The sequence below is a fragment of the Hesperophylax consimilis genome, chromosome 18 (genome assembly GCF_061612785.1).
Source record: "Hesperophylax consimilis isolate HC1 chromosome 18, BYU_Hcon_1.0, whole genome shotgun sequence".
NCBI classification, from domain to species: Eukaryota; Metazoa; Arthropoda; class Insecta; order Trichoptera; family Limnephilidae; genus Hesperophylax; species Hesperophylax consimilis.
The window spans coordinates 25,061,341-25,088,846 of NC_142853.1; the positions used below are offsets into that span (position 1 = coordinate 25,061,341).

The window sequence follows — 27,506 nt, forward strand, 5'->3', positions numbered from 1 at the left end:
TTACTGATTATACCATTATACTTACATTTATATTGTTGCATTCCTTATGTTGCTGTACTATTCTCTGTAATTTAGTATGTGAATGGCACATGTTGTGCCGTATATGTGAAAATAAATAAATATTATATAATAAGTGAATTCTTATCTTTCTGAAAAGTAACCAAACATTAAAGGACTATTTGCAATTAAGTACATTAGAAGCCACCTCTGGCCAAATACGTTTATAAAGAAGGTTTATAAACCTACAAGATTCTGTGCAAAGGAGGGGGGTTAGTCTGATCCGACAATCTGTTGTTAAGAGACCGATCCATCTCTAATGCGCAGGCGCAATGTAGGCGTGCTGAGTCTGTTCTACAGGTATTTCAATGGAGCCTTTTCGAAGAAGCTAACAACATTGATCCCCTGTATGATGCAAGCGCAACGCCAGTTCATAGTAGAATTTGGCTTTACGAGAATGGGTTGTTTCTTCAACTCGTTTTTGTGTTAGCATGTGGAACGAGCATGTGCTACCGGCATTTGTTTTTTATCCTTCATACGATCCGGGCCTCTTCAAGACCCGCATTTATAAATTCCTCATTATAGCCCCACTTAACACAACTCACAACAATTCTGTCCAACCTGGTGGCGATTTGAGGTATAATATACAATATTTTGAATGTGTGAAAGTGAATTCACAAACATGAAATATGATGCCCGTAGATCATAGGAAGAGAGGAGATGGACCATGACCCTTTAATAGTATGTCGTTCACCCACAAATCACGTCTATGCACAGCGGCACACTGTCTTTGTTTTACCGAGCGCATTACTTTCTTTGGCTGTGCCACTTTGATAGTTCGTGCAATTTGGTCATTGCTCGTCCACAGTCTGCCCCCTTCTATGTCATATTTTTTGTTTTCATTATTTATGACGAAGGAAAGTTTATTTATTTGATCATGGGATAACTCAATCGGAAATTTTAAAGTTATTTTATTAGATGGTAACCATTTGCGCTTGAACATAACCTTAAATTATTTATTAAAAAGGAAGGAAAAAGGACACATTTTTCACCCGTTCAGTGTGGCGAAGGGCCTTCGAGACCCCCATAAAATATAAACCTAAATCAATATTTTTAACCCTTCCTGTGCCGCAAGGTGGTTTACGAGACCCCCATAAAATATCAACCGAAATTAATATTCGTATTTTTAACCCTTCCAATGCCGTGAGGTGGCCTACGAGACCCCCATAAAATATAAACCTAAATTAATATTCCTATATTTAACCCTTCCAGTGCCGCGAGGTGGCCTATGAGACCCACGAGGAGATCCTACGCGTGCTGCACGAGCTGCACGCCGCCATGAAGACGTTCCAGCAGTACGGCGCAGAGTGGCGCGCAGCGGAGGCCAAGCTACGGGGGGCCGAGGCCCAGCGGGCTCGCTTACTTCCAGCCCCGGAGCCTCCGGGTAGTGTCAACGCTGCGGCGCTTGGTCCTAATGCGAAGCCCGCTTCTAAGAAGGTGCGGGCTCTGGATAAAGAAGTGGAAAAGGTAATCAAATTGATTTATGTCTTAACCACTCAGAACATTACAACGTCAAAAGACGTAAATATGATAATAGCGGTCAAGACATTAGAACGTCTTTTCACGTAAACGCGCGAGATTTTACAAAAATCGATTTATTTCCATCACTAGTAAACGGATTGCCATGATTTAAAAAAGAGAGTATCGATAATGAATAACGCTACGCGTCTGTATTCAAGAATATCTATGGAATGTAGAGTTGCATTATCTAAGCCGATTGAATCTGTCATCTTGTTCGTTCATAATTTATTGCGTTTCTAAATAATATATTAAAAATATTTTAGTTTGGACGGTTAATATTTTGAGGTGACTAATAGTTTTTAATTATATTTCTTCAATATATAAAGTGTTATTTCTTTATGATACTCAGAAAAAAGTACATTTTTCAAGGCTTTGAAATAATTGTAAGCGATTTTTACATATTTTTGACGTTTTCATAAAATGTATATTTAGAAACACAAATATTTACGTATTACAACACAATGCGATAGTGGATTTCATAATCTTTCCAAAACATTTTTTAGAATGAGGCTACGTTTCCCAAAACGTGAGTTATGAAGCTTTTAGCAAAACTCGTAAATAACACAAAAATTATCACGTTTTGACAGTTCTCAAAGGAACACATAGTAGATAAAAGTCTTTGTCTGAGAGGTTAAATAATGATGTTGGTATTGAAGTGGATCAGCTGATTGACCTGTGGGTGACCATTGAGGTGAATTGTTGAATTGATGATGACTTGGAAGCAGAAAACAGGCATCAAACTATAGACAAGAGAAGACGGAATAAGATAGATATGAAAAATAGAAATTACGCTATAAGAGGATAATTTTCATGATATCTCTGAGCCCTACTCATCATTGAGAGTTTTAGCTTCTTCAATAGATTAAGAAAGAGACGCTTAGATGGTTTGGGCATGTAGAGCGAATGAGCGAACAAAGGAGTGTAAGGAGAATATATGAAGCAAATGTGAATGGTAGCAGAAGTCGGGGACGCCCGAGGAAGACATGGCAGAATGGAATCAGATACTTGAGTCGGGTCATTTCAATAGAATAATAGAAAAGTATCTATTTGACTATGTATGTATGTAAATGAGGCAAGGAGTGTGTGCCAAGATCGAGTTGTTTGGCGGTCCGTCCTCTCTACCTACCCCTGCGGAACACGGAGTGATGGTTAGTTAGTTAGTTACACAGATTTTCTGCTTTATAGTTAAGATATTTTAACCTAACCTAACCTTTTGTAATTATTTTTTATTGATATCAGTTTGTCCATTTTTTTTACCAAGAAATTCAGCATTCACTTGACCCAATAAAAAATAATCTTAAATAAGTGATGTGGGTAGGTAAATGTTTATACATAAAAATTCAGTCTGCGTATGCTTGTGCTCACAAAACTCGAAAATTAGTTGACCGATATCGCTTAACAGTAACATTGTGGTATACAGTAGTGAATGGTGGAAGAAGTCAGAGACACCCGAGAATATCATTAGCAATAGCGAAGCATTGCGAGGTTCATTAGTTTGAATAATTATTAATTTGTCTGTGTTATATTTTTATTTCAGAGGAAAATTAAATACACAGATGCCAAGCTGAAGGCTCTGAAGGCAAGGAACGAGTACCTACTCTGCCTCGAGGCGTCCAACACCACAATACACAAATACTTTGTGGACGACCTTTCTGATCTGATCGACGTAAGAACACTATTGAACTTTCATAACAAACACAATTTTTACAACAAATCTGGTCTTTTCACCGAGTCCAGAATTCGGAATGTTCTTATCACAGAATCTTACTGAACTGGCAAAAATACATTTTTAACCTCTTAAATGCTAACGTATCCCAATGTTACATTTAAAAAATCATTGCTCTGGATATAACTAGCTATTCTGGGAAACTACATATGGTAGATTGTATACTATTTTTTATAAGCATATAGTTATAAACCCATTGACTGGTAAGATAGTACAATTTACAAAAACATGACGAAAATAGAATCAGATGGCGCACAGTGAAAATTTTTCGGCAACACACCAATAGTTAATGGAGATTTATTGATTTCAGTGCATGGATCTTGGATTCCACAACTGCATATCGAGGGCACTGAGGATGCAAGTGTCGGCTGATGAAGGAAGAGCAAGGGCTCTGCAACACGGAGCTGATGCACTTTCAAGTGAGTGGGAATTTTCCATTAGTTTACATATTATTTTACAATCTTCACATCGTTTCAGTTATTTTCTTTAACCTGTCCGGTGGTATGACCGTACAGGTACGGTGAGAAAAAAATTCCTCGTAAGGAGTATGACCGTACCCGTACGGTTGCGCCTAAAATTAATTAATTATTTAATTTCTCCCGGAAAACCGATGGTTACTGCCATCTAGGTACAATTTGTCATAACTTGCAAAAGTTTTTAGCGATTTAGGTACATTACCAACGGAGTTATTCACAATTAAAATATTTCGTGACGTCACCGTCTGGTAGTTGGTGGTAAACAACATTTTTATTGCGAGCGACTTCTTTTGTGAAGTGAAATTTGCGGTTTTTGTTAGTTTTTACACTGAATAACCTAATCATCTTGCATTAAAAATTACCTCACGTGTTTGGATGTGAATATTTATTACATATATTGTACCGAAAGTGTTTGTTTTCAGTTTGAATACAGTTTTTGACAGTTTGAACAAAATTCAATAGTGAATCTGAGTGCTGTGAACTATTTGAAATATTATTCGTTATACTGTTATTCTCATTGACATTTTATTTTTTTAGGTTGTTCATAATTTGTACAGTGTTTTTTTGTGATTTGACTTTGTGATTCGTATTGATAACTTGTTCAATTTAAATATTTTACTTTTATAAAAAATGGTTAACCCTTTGAATGAACGAGACATTGCTGATATTTTAATCGAAAGTGAAGATGAAGATGTTTACGAGGATCTTCATTCGGATAGCTCATACGACGAATCTGATACATCTGATGAGGATGAAACTCTCCCTAGTTGTTCAACATCCAAAAAGAGAAAAGTTGATCATCGTAAATGGGATCAGGGTAAGTATACGCCCATTATTCATGAATTCGATTCAACTAACTGAAATTAAGTCTTTGAATTCGAACAATCTCATGGCGCTGAAATGGCACGATAAAAGGGATGTACTTATGCTTAGTAACATACATACAGATGCAATGATTGTTACTGATAAAATTGACTTCACCACGGGAGAAAATAAAATAAAACCAGAGGTAGTTTTAGATTATACCAAGAATATGGGAGCTGTTGACAAAGTGGACCGCATACCTATTGGGCTTCGCAAGCAGTTCCAGGAAGTCTCTAAAATGGTATAAGAAAATTTTCTTCAGATTGATAGACATTGGAACACTAAATGCTTTCTTTTTGCATCGTTTGAAAACGCAAAAGGTTTTATCATGTAACGAATTTTGCGAAAACTTAGGGTCTCAAATGATCGAAAAATATCACACGCCAAGGCCGGCATCATCTGGAGAAAGGAGAGTAGTGGATCAACCAACTCGCCTTTTAGGAAAACATTTTCTCCGTCTTGTACCAGAAACTGCAGCCCAGGGAAAGCGAACTCAACGACAACGCCATGTGTGTAGACATACAGCAGTTCGAGCTCAAAAAAGAAGTGAAACGAAATATATGTGCACCGACTGCAATCTTGCATTTTGCGTATATCCATGTTTCGAAGACTACCATACGAAAAAGCAGTATTAGTTAGTGAAGACAATTTTATTCCTAAGATAGTGTACATAATAATTAGATTAGTGTTTTTGTTATCGTAATTATTTACTGCATATACATTGTGTACCTATGTTGAATTTTTTATAATGAAAATACAATAGTGTAAGTGTAAATAATGGTACTTATATGTAAGTGTGTGTAAAAAGTTGTTCTTCCCCCCTTGATCCCCTTGGTATCATTAAAATTGTGGTAAGTGAATCTGATTTTTATTAAGTAAAAACAAAAATCTGCTCAGATTTCGATGGTTGGCGATTTCTGCAAAATTGTTTTTATTCTTTCCTTCTAAATAGCTTATTATTTGTTTTTTCGTGCTAGTTTCTAAGGGTTTTTTTATTATTTTTTTATACTCTACGAGGTGGCATTTATTTTTTTCCATATTTTGATTGTTGAAAAAACTCCCTCCAGCGGGACCGTTTTCTTTCCAGAAACTCACCACCGGACAGGTTAACATGAAATCCTTTATGTTCTTTGTTTTCTTTTATTTTTATGTCAAGTTGTAATAATTAATCAAGAATAAAAATCTGGCTGAAAGAGATTGATGAAAAAACGACATAGAAAACAAATAAAACAGATGTTAATAACTTAAGTCCGCCTCGGCACAGGTCATCCTGGTGAGGAGGGCTAAGAAATACAATTTACTATATATCCACTGTCATATTTTGTATGTACGATGTTTAAATAGTCACTATAATAATAAAGTAACCACACGGATCATATTTTCAACAGCTGCTTGTGTAGCATCCTTTTAAAATCTCATATGTGATACGCTGGCGTCTGTCGGGTTAGCAGCCATTATTATTTTCTTAATTTTGCAAGTCAGTTATCATTTTATTTAATTTGTTTCTTTATCCGTAAAGTCATTACAAGAGTTTTAAAAATGATTGTTTCAGGTTGCATTAACGCTCTGGACTCCAGACTGGACAAACAGAAGTTCCTTGAGGCGCACCACACTGCTTTTGTCATTCCCAAAAAACTGGCCTTCCAAGGACAACAGCCTAGCGATGAGGTTTGTACAAATATACATCGCTAGAAAATCTCTGAACCTGTTTATACCAATATATTAGCTCTTATTGCTTACTAGTTTTAGCTTGGGACAGTGAATATACATATTATATTATGGATTTATTTTGTTGTTTCCAGGAATGTGAGGTGACAATTGGCTCAGATGGAGTGGAGGACAGTGTGTCTCGAGCCCTTCGCGGGGAGATGGAAGCACGGCTGGCTCAGCTGGAATCCAGGGTGCGCTACCTACGCACTGAGTCAGATGAGGTCTGGAAGACGCTGGAAACTGCAGAGACCACACTGCTGCAAATGGTAGATTGATTGATTTGTTATTTTATCTTTTACCTGATATGCACTAAAAGAATAAGTCATCAATGTAATTTAAGACAGTGATATATATAATTAAAGCAATGTGTTGAGATTTAGCAGAGCAATAAATATACATAGTTGCAAAAATCAAAACATAGTTCCCTAGCATCTGCCAGAATGAAGCACGGTGTGGGAAGCGAGAGGTGTGCAGCAATCCACAAACGAATGTTGGCGAACTACTAATAAATCACGCCGTTTCTCATGACAAGAAACGTGCTTCAATGCATTTTTAATATGTAATACGTGTTATATCAAAATATGCTAAAGTGTATAAAATAAATTTATCACAATAAACCAAGAGATTAAATTTGATCAATGAAACTATGGATTCAAAATATATTTTTTGTTAGTGAAAATTCGTGCAAATTCTTTGATTCCATAATTTCCAGGTGGACGCAAAGGACTGGGAGACCTCGTGGATGTTTGGCGAGCAGACTAATGGCTCATGTGGGGGCTCTGGGGGCTCAGGCGGCTCTGTGCTGAACGGGGGCTCGGCCGTGGGATCCAGCAGCACCGTATCAACAGGGCCCCCGGCACCCAAGCAGCCAGAGCAGGTAGCGCTCAAGGCCAGGGCTGACAGGCAGGAGACGGAGGATTTCTATCTTACGGTTGGTGTTACAAATAAAAATAATTATTATATATATATATTGATTAGCAAAGGGAGTGTGGCGAACCTATCTCTAAAAGAGTGGAAGCGCCACTTACTGTGCTAGGCTGAATGACACTGGGGAATAATGTCATGAACGGTACCTCTGATATGCGGTCTCATCTCGGAGTATTTCGACCTTACCCCTGTATTCGGGGCTCTGGGAGGTAGACCTTTTATTTCTCTAGGTACTCGTGGGCCAAAGAATGGACCAAAAAACTCTCATTGATAAGGCCCTTTGGAGAATCAAGGGGAGTGAAGAGGAGAGCTGAGGCCACCTCGGTGTATTATTGCCTATCAGATCCTTCGGGAACCAAGGGGGAGTGGAGAGGAGAGCTGAGACCACCTTAATGGACTCTTCCCTCGTGGGACCTTCAGCGAATGCAAACAAAGACAGACTTCCGATGAAAAACCCTTACCTCTACAGGATCCTTCAGGGGATCCGTATGTGGAAAAACTCTCTCCGGACATGGAAATAAACTCAAAAGAATGAGATGAAATAGAAGATGAGATCACAATGAGCCCATGGTCTGTGCTGAGCTGGCATGGGAACTATCCATGTCCCATCTCCGCTTTGATAAATAAATATGTATTGCAATTCTGCCCTATTTCACTTCAGAAAAGATTCAAATAATGCCTATTATTAACAGTAATCGTTCATATTGTATTCTTTAACATCCAATTCATTTATTTTCTTCAATCTTTAAGGACGGGTTCTTTCGGAGAATTTGACCAATTATTCAAATTAAATTTTTAAGTTATAACTATATTCTGTTCTGTCAAGCAACTAGCCTATAATGATATAATAACAGAACTTGAATAGGACTTTCACAGAATCCGAAAATGAACGTTGAAACTTTATGAATTATTCAAATTCTCTGAAACAACCCGTCCTAAGTCAGTTTAATTTAACCTTCAAAGCATTATACTTATTTTCTGTAACATTGAAATTATAGTTTCTCTTTTTTCACTTCACATAAAGCAAAACACTCTAGATAGCAATTATCAAGGAATATTTGTCATTTTCAGAAATTCCGCGAGTATTTGCTGGGCAGTAGCCGCATCGCCCGGCTGGAGTCCAAGGGCGGCTTCCTGAGGGGAAGAATCGGCTGTGCGGCCCGAGCCGGGGCCCCTCCGGCCCTCACTGCCAACCAGCACCATCCCGCTCCCCGTCACAGGTTTGTTTAGATTCCATATATCTTTTGTCATCCTGGTACTCATATTTTTTAATTTATGCAGATTTTCTTTCTTTCCATTGATTTCCACTTGCAGACAGCACCTATTAACGGTTACTTCTTCCGTCAGCTTTTGATCATGTATTTAATTTGGTTGTAATCAAACAAATACAAGTCGTTCAAATTGATGTGCAGAGAGTTGGGAGTTTACCTGAACAGTTTTTGATGTAGCAAACGTCTAAACATTTAAATTGGTGTTGATCGCCGATTTGATGACAATGTCAAATGTGGTGGGGGCTCAAAAAAACTATGCATATACAAGTCTTTAGACTAGTGTTTTATAATTCACACTTCTAAGAAGATTTAAGTTTGTTGCGTTAACAGTTTAGTTTAGTTAATCTTTTCTGGCATTATTTCAATTGTTTTGTTTTATCTTCCAGAAAGCGAATAGGCCGCGGAAGCTCTTGCCAATCTCAGCCACGACTGTTTGCTGGTTCCTTGGAGGAATATCTGGAAGCCACTGGACAGGAGCTGCCTCTGGTGGTTACCTCTTGTATCAGGGTCATCAATCTATATGGTGAGTTTTTACTAAAATAACTCTTATTGCATTAATAGTATTATTGTTGATATGGAGACCGTGTGCATAGCTCCGTGGCTCAGTCACTTTAATGAACATCCACAGGGTTGTTACTGTGATTTTTTTTATGTATCCTAGTTCCACAGCAAAGTTTAAACTCCCCAGACATCTGAGCCTTCTTCCCATCAAGGCAGGAACATAGGCAACATGAATGATTACAATGGTTTCTTCATTCTCTTCACAATTCCTTCAGCTATCCATGATATCCTCTCCCGATCGTTCCACGCTTCTCATAATATGTCAAGTGTCCTATTAATAGTCCTACTAACTTGCCCAATTAGTTTCTATCTGGTAATATTATATTTAAAATCTATTTCGCCATTGTGGGACTTGGCACCATAGATGAATTAGTCGTTCTTCATACTCTTCACATTTTCTCCAGCTATTGGTGCTTTCCACTCCAACAGCTTGATTTATAATAATAATATATATAACCTATACTCTATCACTTACACTTATAACTAATAACTTAAGTTAAGATTTATTACCATTGGCTTACAACTAAGATTAATAACTAGTGACTTACAACTAAGACTTATAAGTATTTAAGAATCCCAAATCAAAAATAACGCTGTACAATTCCTTCACCCGCAACGTGTTGGAGTACGCAAGTTCTATATGGAGTCCAACCTACAAAGTTCATATTCAGCGAATAGAGCGGGTTCAAAAACATTTTATGTACCACCTAGCGTATTGTGATAAGCGAGCTCGATCACTTCCTCATTACACCGATAGAATAAATTTCTACAATGTACGCACCCTTGAACAGAGAAGACTAAATATTGATTTAAATTTTCTTTTCAAAATTGTTAATGCTCTAATAAACTGCCCTTTCTTACTCTATCAAATTATGTTCAACGTTCCTAGAATTGGTTCCCGACTTATACATTATATTCCGTTACATATTAAAAAATATAAAACTAAGCTGGGGTATGACTCACCTTTACCGAGAATGTGCCGTTATTTTAACGAGACATATAAAAGTCATCCCATTGATTTGTCAATGTCATCATTGGCCACCTTCAAATCAAACGTAAACAAGACTTAAAGCTACCTATCGTGTTGATCTAAAAAATAATTACTGTTGCTGTTATGAAATGTATATGTAAGTGTATGTATGTGTGTATACATGTATGCATGTAGGTGCATACATGTAAATTATTATTTACTTACAGTGTTGTGTTCATCAATGTTGTGTTTGTCTGTAATTAGTGATAGTATCAACAAAGTTTAATTAATGTAATTGTATTTCGAGAGCTTTGATATGAATCACTGTTGACAAACCTAAGAGTAAAAAAAAAAAATAAATAAAAAAAAATAAAAAAGTATCAACTAAATAAATAAATTATCTATGGAGACTTACAACTAGTTACTTATAGTTAGTGACTCATTGCATAGGCAGTGCCCTATCTATATATTGAATAGTTGTGTTAGAATCTACTTTTCATCAAGGCTGGAATTTTAGAATCATAAATTTACATTACTAATGATGTTTGATTTCCAGGCCTTCACCACCAGGGAATATTCCGGGTATCCGGGTCCCAGGTGGAGATTGGGGCTCTGCGGGAGTGGTTCGAGAGGGGTGCGGATCCCCTGGCCACTGTGAGCGATGCATCGGACATCAACTCCGTGGCAGGGGTTCTTAAGCTGTACCTCAGGGAGCTGAGAGAGCCGCTGTTCCCAATTGTCTACTTCGAACACTACATGGACTTGGCTCGTGAGTTGATTTTAATAATATCTATTTCTATTTGGGACGTACGAACATCATTATGAACATTTTACCCAGTCAAATTGTTTCTTTAATACACCCGGCATAATACAGGGGTTTTATTATATACCGTGCTTTGTGTATATGTAATGCGTCCTTCAGGTGATCTTTCGTAATAACGGCATTATAAAAATTATTATTATTATTGTATTTGATAATTTTAACCCTTTTAACTTTCAGAACTGGAGTCCAAGACTGAATTCGTACAAAAGATGCGTGAGTTTGTACGTGGAATGCCACGCACTACAATGGTACTACTGCGTTATCTCTTTGCATTCCTAAACCAGTGAGTTATTTCACCTTTCATTGTACAGTATTGTTTTAGATTAGGTTATCTAAAATTTCACATGGTTTTTTTTTCATTATAAAATATAACCTAAAATCAACCTCCTGTTTTTGCCAGTTATTAAATGTTATCCATTTGGTTTGCAGTTTGTCTGAGTTCTCTGAAGAGAACATGATGGACCCGTGGAATCTTGCCATTTGCTTTGGGCCAACTCTCATTCCTGTTCCAGAAGACAAAGACCAGGTAACAATTGTTACAAATCACACTTTCGGCTCTTTAGGCCATTCGTCCACAGGGATACGCAATCCAATATTTATGTTGTGTACTTAAAGTCGCAAACAATTTTCGAGAACAGTCCATTTGCGTCGCTACTGAAATCAGTGTTGAATTCATTTTTGTATCTTGTCATTCTTTGTTGATCCTTTTGTTCCTAGTTTTGATCTGGAGCATACAAGCATTGTTACAAAATGTCTGACACAAGTGCCGCCATGTTTAAAGTCTTGACGATGTAATTAGCGACAACCTCGCTTGGCTGGTCGTGGCAGACTGTGGTCGCCAAAGAGTTTGCAAAATGTCTTCGGATGTATGGCGAAGATACTTGAATCGTCTGAACCTGTGGAATAAGGGTCTGGCTGGTCACATACGTTTCCACATATTTTAATGTCAAAGTTCCATGTGACATGACAATGTTATAAGAAAATGACCTCGAAAGAGCCTTGCTGTCACATAAATTTCCACATATTTCATGTCAATGTTCCATGTGACATGACAATGTTATAAGATAAAAGCCTTGTCACATACATTTCCACATACTTCACGTTGAAGTTCCATCTGGCACGTCAATGTTACGAGATAATTACCTCTAAAGTAGCTTCCTCCAGAGCTCATTATTGCATAACATTAGTGTGTCAGATGGAATCTTGTTATTACAAGGGTTCGAAATTATGAAAACATTTGGAAATTGTTTAAAATTGTAACTTTTTAATCTTACTATGTATTTCTTTTCAGGTTCAGTATCAGAATCAAATAAACGACCTCATAAAGAATATTATCATTCTGCATGATGAAATTTTCCCCAGAGACTGTGGACCACTCTATGAGAAGTACCAGACCCTTCCTGGACAGTATGTATCTCTTTCCCTATATTAAAACACCCTTTTTACTTATCAGAATTGAATTATTCATAGTAATATTGTTTGTTTACAGGGAAGTGGATGAGAGCCCATTGGAAGCAGGAACAGATGATTTGGATTCAGAAGCATCTCTCTATCCTTCAGAAGATGGTATGTTGTAAATTTCATTATTATTTAATTATTGAAGATAATATTAGCAATTCTTTAACGAAAAACAGAAAAATCAGAAAAAGATACTGTCGCATCTAGAACTTGAACCCAGGACCCTCGCCTTGCCGGGGTTTTTCTGATTTTTCTGTTTCAAATTTTCATTTGAGAATTGCTAATATTGTCTTCAATAATTAAATATTACAATTAGAGATTTCACTTGTTAAGTTACTAAAAAAAAATTTCTAAATTTTTGATTGACTAAACAGAAACTGCTCCAAAGCAGTCATCCTTATGGTTAGCTTCAATGACATTACATACATATATATAGACAAGTTATTGTATCAAAAAATTAACGAAAAATGTGGCAAGTGACAAATTCTTAATTCAAACGTTGGTCATCTATAACAAAGATTATTTATTAATTAACGCCCTTTTTCGGGGCTTTTACATATGAATATTAAGAAATATAAATTATTTATTGTACATAACTGAATTGCTTCATTAACAACATTTTAAATTTGTTTAAAGATTAATTGAAGATGTCCACTGACTTGGTATAATTGTTTCCCTCCATTAGTATTCTGTGCAAAGAGGAATACAAATGGTAGTTAGTCCTAGAATTTCTGCACTGAAATAAATCCTGACTTCTAGTATTACGTTGTAGAATCCAGAAGCTGATCAATTCTAGAAATATCGGACTATCAACTAAATCATTTAGAAATTTATATAGAAATACCAAGTCAGTGAAAATTCTTCTGTCTGACAATTTGAGTATATGAACAAAATAGATAGAGGACCGGGCAGCATTCACTAAATGTACTGTTATGTTTCACAGAAGGGGATGGTGCAGAGAGTTTGGGAGATGTAGGGGGAGGTATAATCTGGGAAGGGGGACCGGGAGAGAGGCCCGCCCACTGCTGGAGGAGGGAGGCCCCACACACCCCTGATTCCTACACTGACATACACATCAAGTAAGCAACTATACATTTATTAATACCCAAGAATGTTGTGTCCCTTAGCTTCTTGCCAGTTTTATAATATGTACTGCATTGAAAAGGAAAGAAAAGGGCGCTTAGATTGTTTGGGAATGTAGAGCGAATGAATGAAGAAAGGAGTGTAAGGAGAATATATGACGTGAATGTGAATGATAGAAGAAGTCGGAGATGATGAAGACATGGCACAATCAAGTGAACCAGATACTGGAGTCGGGCCATGTCAAGACTAACAGAAGAGTATGTATGAGAACATGTATGAATGTGGCGAGGAGTGTGTGCCAAGCCCGAATTGTTTGGCAGTCCGTCCTCTTTGCCTCCTACTCCTGTGGGGAAGAAGCGTAGTGGTTAGTTAGTTTTTTAATGCCATTGAAAGCAACCCCATCATACAAATACATACTTTTACCTCAGCAGTGACCATCTTTGCACTGCAAAATGTCTAAAGACAACGGCTAAAGCCATTGTTTCCTAAATGAGAGACAGGATTTGGACGGCTATAACCGGCATGTCTGCGAATTTTTTAATCAGTTTGCTTCTGGATCGCTTCCACTGCGGCCTTTCCTATCTTTAATATAGAATTGTAGTAACTTGACGTATTTGTAATGTTTAGGGACGAAGATAGCATCCACTGCTCGGCGAGCTCCGATTCGCTGCGGCGCCGCATCTCATCCAGCACCAGCGACAGCGCCGAGGGAGGGCGAACCCCCTCCTCCACCACCCTGCCCCCCCACACCTGGCCCCGCCAAGAGGTATTGCTAGAAACCACCGTCTGATTCTTCTGTCCCGTAGTCCCCCACTAGACTGACTATACACAGCCAACTATACAGAGACTACATCTCACTTCTGAATCAGTCACTTCTTTACCAATCATGTTTTGTCCACCCTTTGTAATAAAAGTGGAAAACCATACGAAAGAAGAAGAATAAGAGTCAAAGATTATTTCAGAACCACCCTGCTAAAAGACTATTATTTTAAATTAATCACTGCTTGAAATGATTTCAACTATGTTTAGCAGGAGCATGCAGTCCACAGTGAACGTAAAACTGTGTCCCAAGAAAATAAGTTATATTATGTATTAATTTCATGATTGATTTAAAAAAATATATAAATCCTTCTTTTCTTGGAGCCAACCTTTACAGCCACTACAGATAACTTGCCTCTGATATTTAGTGACTAGATTTGAATAGCCAGCTATTTCAAAACCTCTCAAAATTCTCCAATTTTGGAATAAGTGGTCCCTATCGGCAAAATAAATTCAGTATGTATATGGAATCATCGTTAGAGATCTTTTTGATATTTTAAACTCATTTTCAGACAGGCAAACTTGAAGTTAATTATTGAGGCAATAGTTTTCAGGAAAGTGGAAATCTTTCTGTTTAGAATCTACAATATCATATATTTGGCAAGGTCACAAATTATGATTATTAATAACATAAGACTTGAGGCTCCTTGAGGTGTACGTGTGGTAAAAACATGAATATGACTTACGGATGAGTAGATTCGTAAAGATTGCGAGAACATTTTAGGTTTACCGAACCTAAAATGAAATAAGACATTAAGAAGACAAAATACACACAAAATCTGAAGATGCTAATATATTTTTTTATCAAATAGTGTGGAAGAGTAGTAGATATAAATGAAAATAACACAGATATTGGATATAATATTATGAATGATGTAGGTATGTAGGAAAAATTACATAACTTTTTTAATATACCAAACAAGTTGTTAAATTTATCGATAAATTTTCAGTAAGTTACGCTTTTTTTAAATTATCAGAATTTTCGATCAATTTTGTTTAGAATTATTGCTCAAAAATACAAATTTAAATTCTGGTAAAATTATTTTTAGGAATATATCATAATATTATATATTTTATCTAATTTGCATGGCTTACGAAACCAAAGCTTTTTGTAAGGTGTATTGTTTGTGTTTTTTAAATAAAAAAATCTATAACATCATTCTAGTGTTTAGAATTTAGTTCTTATTATTTTTAGGTCATCGAGTATTATTTTAATGTTTAGAATAATGATTTTTGCCATATTTTGTTATTGTAATTATGTTATACATATTTCATCTTTATAGTGATTCTATTATTTTTATACATAATTATATTGTAAATATGGATACATTCAAATGTACTATATTTTTTATTTGGCTTTGTAAAATAAGTTAATTAAGTCACTTAAAACTGAAGTAAATTAGTATATAAGACAGTTTGAAGAAGGAATACCTGAAAATGGAATAGAGATAAAATAGAAGATTTTAATATAAAAAAATATATATTGAAATAAATAATTAATGACTATGTGGTTTATTTAATAATTGATAATTTAGAGCTCTAGTTAAAGTACAACAGGTGCGTCACACATTCTCTTATCTTTCTCATCCTTTTGTGTTCATTTGCATTTATTTTGTGTTTGTTTTATTAACCATTCCTTATATCTGTTGCCATCCACTTATATCATAAAATGTGTGTTATATCCATTTTTATCATGAAATGTATATTGCAATCCATTTTTATCATAAAATGTGTGTTAATATCCATTTTTATCATAAAATGTGTGTTAATATCCGTTTTTATCATCAAATGTATATTGCAATCCATTTTTACCATAAAATGTGTGTTGATATCCATTTTTATCATAAAATGTGTGTTAATATCCGTTTTTATCATCAAATGTATATTGCAATCCATTTTTACCATAAAATGTGTGTTGATATCCATTTTTATCATAAAATGTGTGTTAATATCCGATTTTATCATCAAATGTATATTGCAATCCATTTTTATCATAAAATGTGTTTGTAATCCATTTTTGCTGTTGTAATGTATGTTGGCTTCCATTTTTTATGGTGAACTTTGTGTTGATATCTATTTTTATCATGCTGGCATCTATTTATATTATAAAATGTGTGTTGGCATTCATTCTTATCACGAAATGTGTGTTGGCATCCATTTTTATTATAAAATTTGTTTTGGCATCCATTCTTCTCATGAAGTGTGGTGCTGTCATCCATTATTATCATGAAATGTGTGTTGGCATCCATTCTCATCATTAAATGTGTGGTAGCATCCATTTTTGTTAAAAAGTAAATTGTTTGTAACAATTTTGACCATAATTTGTGTTTTCCGCATCCTTTTTATTGTTAATTTTAACCTTAAGTGTTTTATGAAAATAATATAATAATTTGTGAGAAGTGATTTGTTTCATATCCTCAAATATGTTCCGTTTGTGTTAATACTTTTGTTTTATGAAAGTTATTTTGCTAATAAAATATATTATGAATAGTAGGCCGAGCTTCTTTAATTTAATTCAATTATTTTCAGTTTTATTTATTTTTAATGCATGTTTTTAAATAATCATAAAAGTGCAACAAAAAAAATAATAATTTTGATGTTCAACCCATTCTCATGTTGTTTTAATTTATTGCTTCTTTTTAATAGATCTGTAAAGTACAATTCTTAGAAATTGTTTTTTTATGCAGTTTTTTTCTGTATCGCATAAAGCGAATGTACGGGTTATCAAACCTTTGCATCCTTTAACGGCCTTCCACATTAGCAGCCAAGTTAAATATTCAGTATTGCGCCTCATTCTTATTATCCATAGATTATTGAAACAACACTTGTTTTCAACTTAATTACAATGCATTTAAATTAAAAAGAATCTAGTCGCTAGTGCGGAGGACGGTTAATTAAAACACTTCAAAAAATCAAAGTTTTACTTCAAATAAGTTAAAAGTGGATATAAATTAATAATTATTTTAATTTTGAACAGTCAGTTTGGATTACCGTCAAATGCGGTCAATTCGATTTAAACGAATCATCTTTATGAAATGAATTCTTCACAGTTTAATAGGCTCTAGTTAGGAATCTCCTTTGGTCGTTGGCGCTCCTGCTTTTGTTGTTGTGGCTTTGTTTTGCGTCGTTGTTGTCCGTCCTTGAAGCTGTCGTAACTCGGAGAAATCAGGTGAGAGTTACCCCGACTTATTACTGAACAATTCTTCACTAAAACCCAAAATCATCACATCTTTACCATCCTCATTCGAACTTCTCTTTCTCCGGATAATAGTCTAATTGATTATCTAATGATCTAACAGATTGCTTTGTACATACAACTGCGCAAGATGTTCCAAAAGATCTTGTGGTTGAATTGCTTCTAAACAATTCGATGGAATTAATACGCTTAACCTAATGAATTCAGTTTAATCTCAATGGAGAAAGTTGTATTTTCCATACAAGCTTGCTTCCTGTTATTTTTATGTTCACATAATAATGCAGTAACCATAACAATTAATTAATTGTATGATGATGGAAGGACAGTCCTGGCATATCACAGCATGAAAGGATCTTCAATAATATGCATGATCTTGTTGTAAATTTTTGATCAATTAATATTGGAGAACTGGATCCAGTAGTTGCTAATATAAAACTGCAATTAGTCGACAATGAAGTTGATGTATGGCAGTGAGACGATTAAGAAAGTGATGCATTGGATGGTTAGGACATTAGAATGGATGGATGAAGAATTATTTCATGATTTCATTCATGGTTGAAGATAAGATAAGTTTGGAACGTCGCAAGAAGACATGGCACGATAGAGGATATCAAATGCATGCAAACGGAGCAAGAAATGTGTGGCAAGAAAGAGTTCAATGATTTTTTAGCCCATCGGTTGGCGTGTGAGCTTAAATAACAGGAAATAAACAAAAAAAAACATGCAAGAAAGACGGGGATATAAATAATAATTTCATACTAATTTGAGGCATTGGAACAATTTTTTTAAAATCCAAATAATTCAACAATCAAAAGGTAAAGGCACAATTTTTCACAGTGTGGTATTTATTTTGGCACCGATCAAGACAAGTGTTAATGGGTAAAAGTCAAAAGGGTTCTCTCTACTGGTTTCTTTACATTTACACATATTCTTCTACTTTCACTCTTTTGATTCTTGCATGCCAAATTGTTGTTAGTTTACCTATTTCCTTGTACATTAAAACCTGTAATTATTTATTTGTGTAGTAATTCTTCTTGATCTTGATCTAAATTGTATACAATGAATGTCTATTCTTTATTCTACTACTTTCTACTTTCTTCTTCTTCTCAGTATCCTTTCTTCTCTGTTTATCATATTGGGATTTGTACACTTTGTTTATACACACTGGTTCAGGCTTCTTACTAATAATAATACTTGGATATTTTTTATAGTACTAATAAATTGTTAACTACGAAAATCTATTATCTTATGTCACTAATCATCTCTGAATATTGTCTCATCATTTCTATGTTAAAGCTTCCAACTGTTTTTGCGTATTTAATGATTATGTTTTAAACGCTTCTATGCTGCAATTAACCTGATTAATATAAATAATACTTAGCTATTTCAAAAAAATATATAGCAATAATTAAAGCTAATATGAATCAGGGTCGTAACCCGATTTTTTTTTAAAGTACACCATTTTTCTGAACATAAAGTTTTTGATAATTTAACTTAAAATGAACAGCTTTTTCTGTCCAAAAGAAATCAATTTTTTGCATTTTAATAATATCTACCAAAATTACTGCACTTCACTGATATTGTTAATGTATTGATTGATTGTGTATTATATATTCAAGGTGTCCGGGGGTAAAGTGCACTAACTTCGGGAGGTAATTCTACATACATGACAGTAGAAGTAAAAAATATAAATTACTTTTTTGCAATTCCAATGTTTATTTTCTCAAACAAAAATATTTTTCCATGGAAGAATATTTATTTTCCCAAGCAAACAATTCAACTTTCTTGCCTAAAAACTACATTAAAACGTAGGAATTTCAAGTTAGCACACTTTATCCCCTAGACACCCTGTATGCAACATATAATATACAACGTATTATACACGGTGTCCAGAAACTCGTAGTACAAGCGGGAAACTAGTAAATATACATCATATTTGTAGTCAAGTAGTGTGCCAACTACCGCACGCAACGGTTGTGTCCGCCGCGATGTTCGCGATGCCACCGGCTCGTTATTGTTACCGCGCGTGCAGGTAGTGCAGTGAGTGAAGCGGATACCAAATTAAGTGGGCCTCCAACTACAAACTATGCCGCTATTTAAGGGGCCGAAGACCGATAGGTCTCCCGGCCAAGGGGAGTCAAAAAATATCGGGGAACAATTAAAAATATTGTCCCTGAATATTGAGGGAACCTCTCGATCAAAGGTGGATTTTTTATTAAAAATACTCACTGACAGAAATATCGATATTTTGCTACTCCAGGAAACTCATATCGCAGAAACCGACTCACCACGCTTGGATATTCCCGGCTACCTTCTAGCGGCAGTGCGGGGACACCCAAAACATGGGCTTGCAACCTACATCAAGCCGGAGTTGCAGAATATCACCCGAAAAATCACTGATGGATATCACGCGATCGGAATTCAGGTTGGAAAACTCGCTCTATTTAATATCTACAAACCTCCCAATGAACTATGGCAGTCACCAGCTCTTCCTGCATACAATCACCCGGCGGTGTATGTGGGAGATTTCAACAGCCACCACTTCCTATGGGGCTACTCGACGACCGATAAAGCTGGAGAGCAGATCACGGATTGGGCGTCAGCACAGGATTGCCAACTTATCTACGATGCTAAGCAAAAGGGAACATTTTTCTCTGCGCGATGGCGACGTGAATATACGCCAGACTTGTGTTTTGTCTCTACAGCGCCGGACGGAAAACCTATGAGGGCTTCGAGAACTATATTGAACAGTTTCCCACATAGCCAACACAGGCCAGTCATGCTAAGCATAGGCGTACAGATTCCGTGTATTTCCAGCAATCCGTTGCCGCGATGGAATCTAAGAAAGGCAGAATGGCGAGACTTCTCGGAATATGTTGACAGGGTTGTGGATAACATACCACCAAAGCCGAATTCTTACGACCGTTTTTCAAACCTTTTATTTATAGCCGCAAAGAAATTTATACCTAGAGGCTACAGAAAAGTGTATATTCCAACATGGAGCTCAGAAAGTGAACAGCTTCTAGCCGAATTCGAGAGGACGAATGACCCAGACACTGCCTCTGACCTTCTCCAGTCTCTGGACGACGGGCGTATGAAACGGTGGAATGAATTAATGGAGGAAATGAATTTCGAGCACTCGAGCAGAAAAGCATGGCAAACACTAAGGCGACTTGGAGCTGCAGATCAGCCAACTAAAACAATGCCCAAAGTGTCACCAAATGCTGTTGCTCAGCAACTACTCCGTAGTTCAAAAACGACAACAAGGTCTAACATAAACCACCAGGTCCAAAAATCTCTGAAGGCGGCGCGGCTAAAATGGCCGGTGAACCCCAACACTGTGGTCGCCGTTACAGCTGACGATGTAGATATCGCCCTCACTTCAACAAAAGCTGGGAAAGCAGCTGGATGTGATGGAGTTCTCCCAGACTTTCTGAAACATGCTGGACCACGTACAAAAATATGGATCGCAAAACTATTTACTGAAATTTTCAAAACTGGAGAAAGTCTAAAGTTATTGCGATCCTCAAACCCAACAAGCCAGCAGAGGATCCGAACAGCTACCGGCCAATTTCACTTTTAAGTACCATGTACAAACTTCTTGAGCGAGTTGTGCTCCGCAGACTTACTCCAATTTTGGAGAAAGTGGTCCCACAAGAGCAAGCTGGCTTCAGACCAGGCCGTAACTGCTGCGATCAGGTGTTAGCACTGACAACACACATTGAATCTGGTTTCCAGAAACGGCTGAAGACTGCGGCAGCGTTCATTGATCTCTCTGCGGCCTACGACACGGTGTGGCACAAAGGCCTCCTTGTTAAACTGTACGACACCTTAGAGGATGGCAACACAGTACGACTCATTGAGCAACTGCTAACTGGCCGTACCTTCAGGGTTTTTCTAGGAGGGCGAAAAAGCAAAAAAATACCCCTCAATAATGGCCTTGCCCAGGGCTCAGTGCTGACCCCATCGCTATTTAACATCTACACTCGAGACCTCCCTCACACTGAAGGCAGAAAATTTGCTTACGCAGATGACATCGCCGTCACAGCTCAAGCCAAAACCCTTAAAGCAGCAGAAGATATCCTCAATTCTGACCTAAAGGCTTTGGAAGAATATTTCCTCAATTGGCGACTAAAGCCAAATGGGTCGAAAACAGTTGCGACAGCTTTTCATCTTAGCAATTCACAAGCGGATGCCAAACTCTGTGTTCAGTTTGATGGAAAAAATATTTACCATGACCCCCACCCCCGCTATCTCGGAGTTACTTTGGACAGGAGCTTGAACTACCGGCAACACATGGAAACAGTGGGTAAAAAAACCAGGACAAGGCTTAACTTAGTTAATAAGCTAGCTGGAACTAGCTGGGGATGCAACGCCAACACGCTCAGAACAGCATCCATTGCCCTGGTTTTCTCAACGGCTGAATACTGTGCTCCAGTATGGGCTAGAAGCGCCCACACTTCCATGGTAGACGTTCAGCTTAATGCCACAATGCGAACCATCAGCGGGACTTTAAAATCTACTCCTCTCCCTTGGCTCCCCGTACTTGCAAACATAACCCCGCCAAACATCAGGCGAGAAATTGCAACACTGAGGGAATACAAGAAGGCGCTGCAAAAAAGCGCAATACCTCTACACGAAGATGTCGTCTCCCACCCGGCATGCCGCTTGAAGTCCCGAAAGCCCTTCTGGGCGGAAGGAGAGAAGCTCCTCCGACTACCTCTCACCCCAGAAGATAGGTGGAAACTTGAGTGGCAAACGGCCAACGTGGGAAATGCCCATCTCATACAGGACCCCACCGAGAGACAGCCTGGGTTCTCACTGCCTCGCAAAACCTGGTCCGCCATCAATAGGTTAAGGTGCTCCCATAGCCGCTGTGCCCACATGATGCACAGATGGGGCCTTAAAGAGTCGGCGATGTGTGAATGTGGTGCGGTGCAGACTACCGAACATGTGGTCAACGAATGCCCGCTCCATTCATTCCCCGGCGGGATTGATGAGGTCCACATGGCGACGCCTGAGGCCCTAAAATGGCTCGCAGATCTAGATGTCCCCCTCTGACCCCCCACCATACGAAAGAAGAAGAATATTTGTAGTCGATTTTGTGGTTTAACTTGAAATTGAATTTTTTAGGTCAAATTTGAAAAATTCGAGTTAATATCAGCTGTTTAATAGTATTTTGAAATGCCTGGCTTCAAAAGGTTTTTAAACCTTTTTATTTCTCAGATCGGAAAAACTTTTTTGGTTCTTCACTATACAATGTACAGTCACCAGTTCTCGCTTGTACTAAGAGTTTTCGGACACCGTTTGTAATGTAGTTCTTGCACATACAAGTTTGATTTCTGCATTTAAAACTGTAATTTCACAGCCCAAATCATACATGTAAATAAGTAATACTTGTGCATATTTATACTCACTTCAGCTATGCAATTACCAATATATTTAAAGTTGTTAAAGTTATGGTGAATCCAGAGCACTAAACCACAGAATGTTTGTTTTACCTAGAAGGGTGAGGAGAACAGGCCTGCGGGAGCCGAGATGAATGGAACGTCCATGGTTGAGACCAATGGCAAGGCACATGCCAAGTCACACAGCGCCGGGGAAAATAGCGTTGTGCCCTTCTCACTCAACAGGGAACTGTGGCAGCAGAGGTTTGTACATTACATGTTCTCTACATAGTCTCTTATTTATAAAATTCATTTTACATTTATTCCATCATTTCAATATCACTTTTAAGTAAATAAATTTAAGAAATTGACCTTTATTTTATTAGGTTTTACGCCCAGCCGGGCTTTTACACGCACTTTAAAACAGAATATATCTAGTAAGCTACCTATTGAAAATTATACAAAAAAAAATTAAATCTAATGAATATAAAATAATATTAGTAAAACATGTAACAGTAACATAAAATATTATAGAGACTAGAACAATACCTACATATAAGAGAAATCACTAAAACTACATTACCAACGCTACTCGAATTTGTAGGATTCAACAAAGTGCCAGTATAGATTACGCTTCATTCCATAAATGTTTTCAATAAATATATCAATAGTACCCCCATACTTGTTGCCCAGATCATGCATCCTATTGGTCAGTGAGTGTGTCTGATAGTTGGTTGTGTATGTATTGCAGAATACTGTTATATTTTCTTGTATTCCTAGTCGGCACATGAAATTTATTAGTGGCAACGATGGCAAGACTGTCAATTAAGTTGTTAATGACTCTTTATTGATTCCTTCATGAATCTTATAATTATACCTAAAGTCTTTAAAATAACTGCCAAAAATATCCTGATTCTTCTGTAGTAGGTTTTACAAAATGTCGTATTGTTGGCTCTTTACATATTTCTTGTTGAAATGACTGAAAGACCTATGTATTTATCGCCAAATTTGAAACATGTTTTATTTCTCAGCAAAAAAAATCACAAAATATCTTTGTAACTTAAAACAAAGGTCTTGTAGTTTTATTTTAGGTCAAAGTATGAAAGTGTACACCTGACATTTCTTTATAACTTAAAACAAAGGTCTTGTAGTTTTATTTTAGGTCAAAGTATGAAAGTGTACACCTGACATTTCTTTATAACTTAAAACAAAGGTCTTGTAGTTTGATTTTAGGTCAAAGTATGAAAGTGTACACCTGACATTTCTTTATAACTTAAAACAAAGGTCTTGTAGTTTGATCTAAGGTCAAAGTATGAAAGTGCACACCTGACATTTCTTTATAACTTAAAACAAAGATCTTGTAGTTTGATCTAAGGTCAAAGTATGAAAGTGCACACCTGACATTTCTTTATAACTTAAAACAAAGATCTTGTAGTTTGATCTAAGGTCAAAGTATGAAAGTGCACACCTGACATTTCTTTATAACTTAAAACAAAGATCTTGTAGTTTGATCTAAGGTCAAAGTATGAAAGTGCACACCTGACATTTCTTTATAACTTAAAACAAAGATCTTGTAGTTTGATCTAAGGTCAAAGTATGAAAGTGCACACCTGACATTTCTTAACAGAAAAGTTCCGAATTTTCATCTGTCCCTTTAAATTGAAAAGTTTGACTGGTTTAGTGAACCGTCAACTGTCTTTGTGTAAAATACATATACAGGGTGTCCGGTGCGCTAACTTGGGGTAATTCTTCATGATTTTAGAAGTAAAAAAGAATAACTTTTTTCTAAATTCTTATGTGTTAAGGTAGTTTTTGGATTAAAAAGTTGAATTTTTTGTATGGGAAAATAAATATTCTTCATTGGAATAATATTTTTGTATGGGAAAATAATCATTGGAATTTCTATAAAAGTTCTTTATCTTTTTTACTTCTACCATCACGTAGAATCTAACTATAATAATATAGAATCTAACCTCCTGAAGTTAGCGCACTTTATCCCTGGACACCCTGTATAGGACCCATGTACATATGTATTTTGTACACAGATTAATTTATTTTGTACATACACCAAACCAGTAAAACTTCTAATTCAAAAGAACAATTGAAAATTCCGAACTGTTCTTATTTGCCCTTTCATATTTTAACCTAAGATCAACTACAGAAAAAACTGAATCAAAATACATAATATTATTTCAAAAGAAAGAGAACACCGAACTTTATAAAATGATATGCAAATCACAAAATTTACCATTCTTGCACTCATATATTATAATGTTGACTCTAGTAGACCACAGAGATATTTCTGGCCGAGTAATTTTAAGTTCATGTTGTGCAGAGAATTACATAATGAACATGATTAAAAGCAGTGTAAAATATCCCAAATCTAACGTCTATTATCTTCCAGGGCCTCCAACCAATTGAAGCATACCCCTGACCTGGTGATGGACCTGCCCGGTGACGGCATGGAGGGCGCTGTGCCCGCAGAGGGCGAGGTGGTGGTGGAGGGCGACGAAGAGGGCGGTGGGGGCACTTCGCCTGTCACAGCCGCAGAGAGGTTCGCACACAACCAGCACACCCTCAAGAAGAGAACTGTTAATCGGGATAGCGGGGAAAAGTTAGTATGGTCTTGTACCTTTTTATTTGCTTATGGTTATTGTTTTCAATCAAACTTATTGACCGTTGAACGTAATTTAGCCTTACCACGTCTAAACAGACCTTCGCTATGTCCAACATGGCTGATTATTTGTGCTGATCCGAACATCTCAAGTTAGGGAATCTATGTTCAAAGATTTAACTCAAAAAACCGTGTGAGAGATTTTACGAACTGTCAATAGAACACACATAGGTGAATTTGTGTGAAATAAGAAGGAATCTTTGCCGTTTTGAGCCCCATATTTGACATTTTATTTATGCATATATAATGAGGTTGGCATTATTATTAATTCATTATTGCATTACTGTTGTTATGCTAAATTACGTTCAATCTCAATACAGATATTGTTAAAATAATGCATTTATAAACTCCACCAGGACATACTAAATACTAAGTTTCAGAATTCACTGTGATGTATTTTATTAAAACCAAAATTTCAATTATATTTACAGAGACGTAATAGTAGCAGACTCCGAAGTTCATCACGAACGCCAATCCTCCAACCCGAAAGACGACCTGCCCAAAGACATGGGCACCGAGGCCAGCAAACTGATCACCCCTGCCCTCCGCGCCGAGTGCCAGAAGAGCCCCGTGCCCCCGCGCAACACTCAGCGGGTGGCCGCCAAGTTCGCAGACCTTACCCTCACGGGGGGCTCGCTCAAACCCCAGATCGCCGCCAAACCCATGGCGCTCAGGAAATCTTCCCAGGGTCAGGCCATGGAGGATTGACAGGCGATTACCACTGGGGAACCCAAACCCCTTTTGAAACCCAAACCCATGCTCGGGACCTTTCAGCATAGATGAACGGTTGAATTTTATCAGTTGGACGAATGTTTTTATTTTATTTTCGATTTTATTCGTATTTCGTGTCCAATTCTGTGCAAACATTCGAAAATTCGTAGAGAATCAACGATGCAATGCATTTATTGTAGTATCTGAAATCTTTAATACACGTTAACTTGTAAGGAACAATGACTCAGTGCTGTCAAAGTTGTAAATGCGTAAAATGACAATTTTTCTGCCACGCGACAGTTGTATATGTGATCCATCAGCGGCTATCCCGGTAAGTGGATATCGCATATTATAATGTGATCCATGAAGTTTCAATAAAACACGTACAGGTGTGGCAAAACGTGCCTGGGGTAGATTGTATAGTTTGATAATGAAAAAGAGAGTTTTATAGCTTTGACTCCATTGGAAGATACCATCACCAAAGTTTTGATTTCCTTCCTACAGTTGAATTATTTGATAATCAAATCATCTTCCCTCATAGTTAAGAGTGTGTCAGATGCAAAACCACACATATCTGTTTTGACAAATATTGTATATCTTGCACAATAGACAAACATTCTGCATCCATTGACGTGACTGCATTTCAATAATTTCATTTGGATCGAAGCTATTGGTAATAATAATTAAAGATTTGGAAGTTGTATCATTAATCAAAATGAGAATTCTTATGAAGGGTATGTTTTTTCTTAAAATAACGTAAGCTTTTTAATGTAAGCATTAAACTTGTAACACCAAATGAATGTATGTGATTTAATGTTCTAAATTAACATTTTTTGGATTTTCATTGACGTGCTACAAAAAAAAATTAAGTTACACATTATTATTTTTCACCATGATTTGAATGATAGTTATAAGTGTGAAAAATAAACCTTGATTTAAGCACACAAATTATTCTCTACTGCAATTTTTTTCAATTTAAAATGTTAATTGCAGTTTTAATAATTTATAAAAACATTCTCCAAGTTTGAATTATTTTGGTTCAACTTTTTTGATTACGAAATTAAATTGACTAGAATTTATACAAACAGTAAATTTATTACGGCTTTGTATAATTCATTTGTTATTATATAATTTGATACTTACACATTATTTAATACTCATGTAACTGCTTCTAGAGTAAAGGTAAAACATAATAATGATAACTACTACTCGTTCTACTATTGATAATTTCATTAATGTTTTTTTATTGGATGCTCAAAAGTGTTACATCAT

General features: G+C 36.5%; 1 protein-coding gene across 3 annotated transcripts in view; it reads left to right on the forward strand.

Moving 5' to 3' along the window:
* LOC149415555 (SLIT-ROBO Rho GTPase-activating protein 1-like) overlaps positions 1-27,245 on the forward strand; it is a 361,047-nt gene extending 333,802 nt beyond the window's left edge. For all 3 annotated transcript variants that reach the window (XM_089642733.1, XM_089642735.1, XM_089642734.1), the window contains 18 exons: positions 1,270-1,524; positions 3,116-3,244; positions 3,615-3,723; positions 6,197-6,312; positions 6,447-6,620; positions 7,067-7,285; positions 8,353-8,501; positions 8,939-9,075; positions 10,640-10,852; positions 11,084-11,189; positions 11,336-11,432; positions 12,198-12,313; positions 12,396-12,472; positions 13,308-13,443; positions 14,075-14,213; positions 22,968-23,113; positions 25,254-25,463; positions 25,955-27,245. In XM_089642733.1, coding sequence (XP_089498859.1) covers positions 1,270-1,524; positions 3,116-3,244; positions 3,615-3,723; positions 6,197-6,312; positions 6,447-6,620; positions 7,067-7,285; positions 8,353-8,501; positions 8,939-9,075; positions 10,640-10,852; positions 11,084-11,189; positions 11,336-11,432; positions 12,198-12,313; positions 12,396-12,472; positions 13,308-13,443; positions 14,075-14,213; positions 22,968-23,113; positions 25,254-25,463; positions 25,955-26,231 — 2,805 coding nt within the window. In that variant the 3' untranslated portion in view covers positions 26,232-27,245. The remainder of the gene's footprint in view (positions 1-1,269; positions 1,525-3,115; positions 3,245-3,614; positions 3,724-6,196; positions 6,313-6,446; positions 6,621-7,066; positions 7,286-8,352; positions 8,502-8,938; positions 9,076-10,639; positions 10,853-11,083; positions 11,190-11,335; positions 11,433-12,197; positions 12,314-12,395; positions 12,473-13,307; positions 13,444-14,074; positions 14,214-22,967; positions 23,114-25,253; positions 25,464-25,954) is intronic.
* The last annotated feature ends 261 nt before the right edge of the window (positions 27,246-27,506 follow it).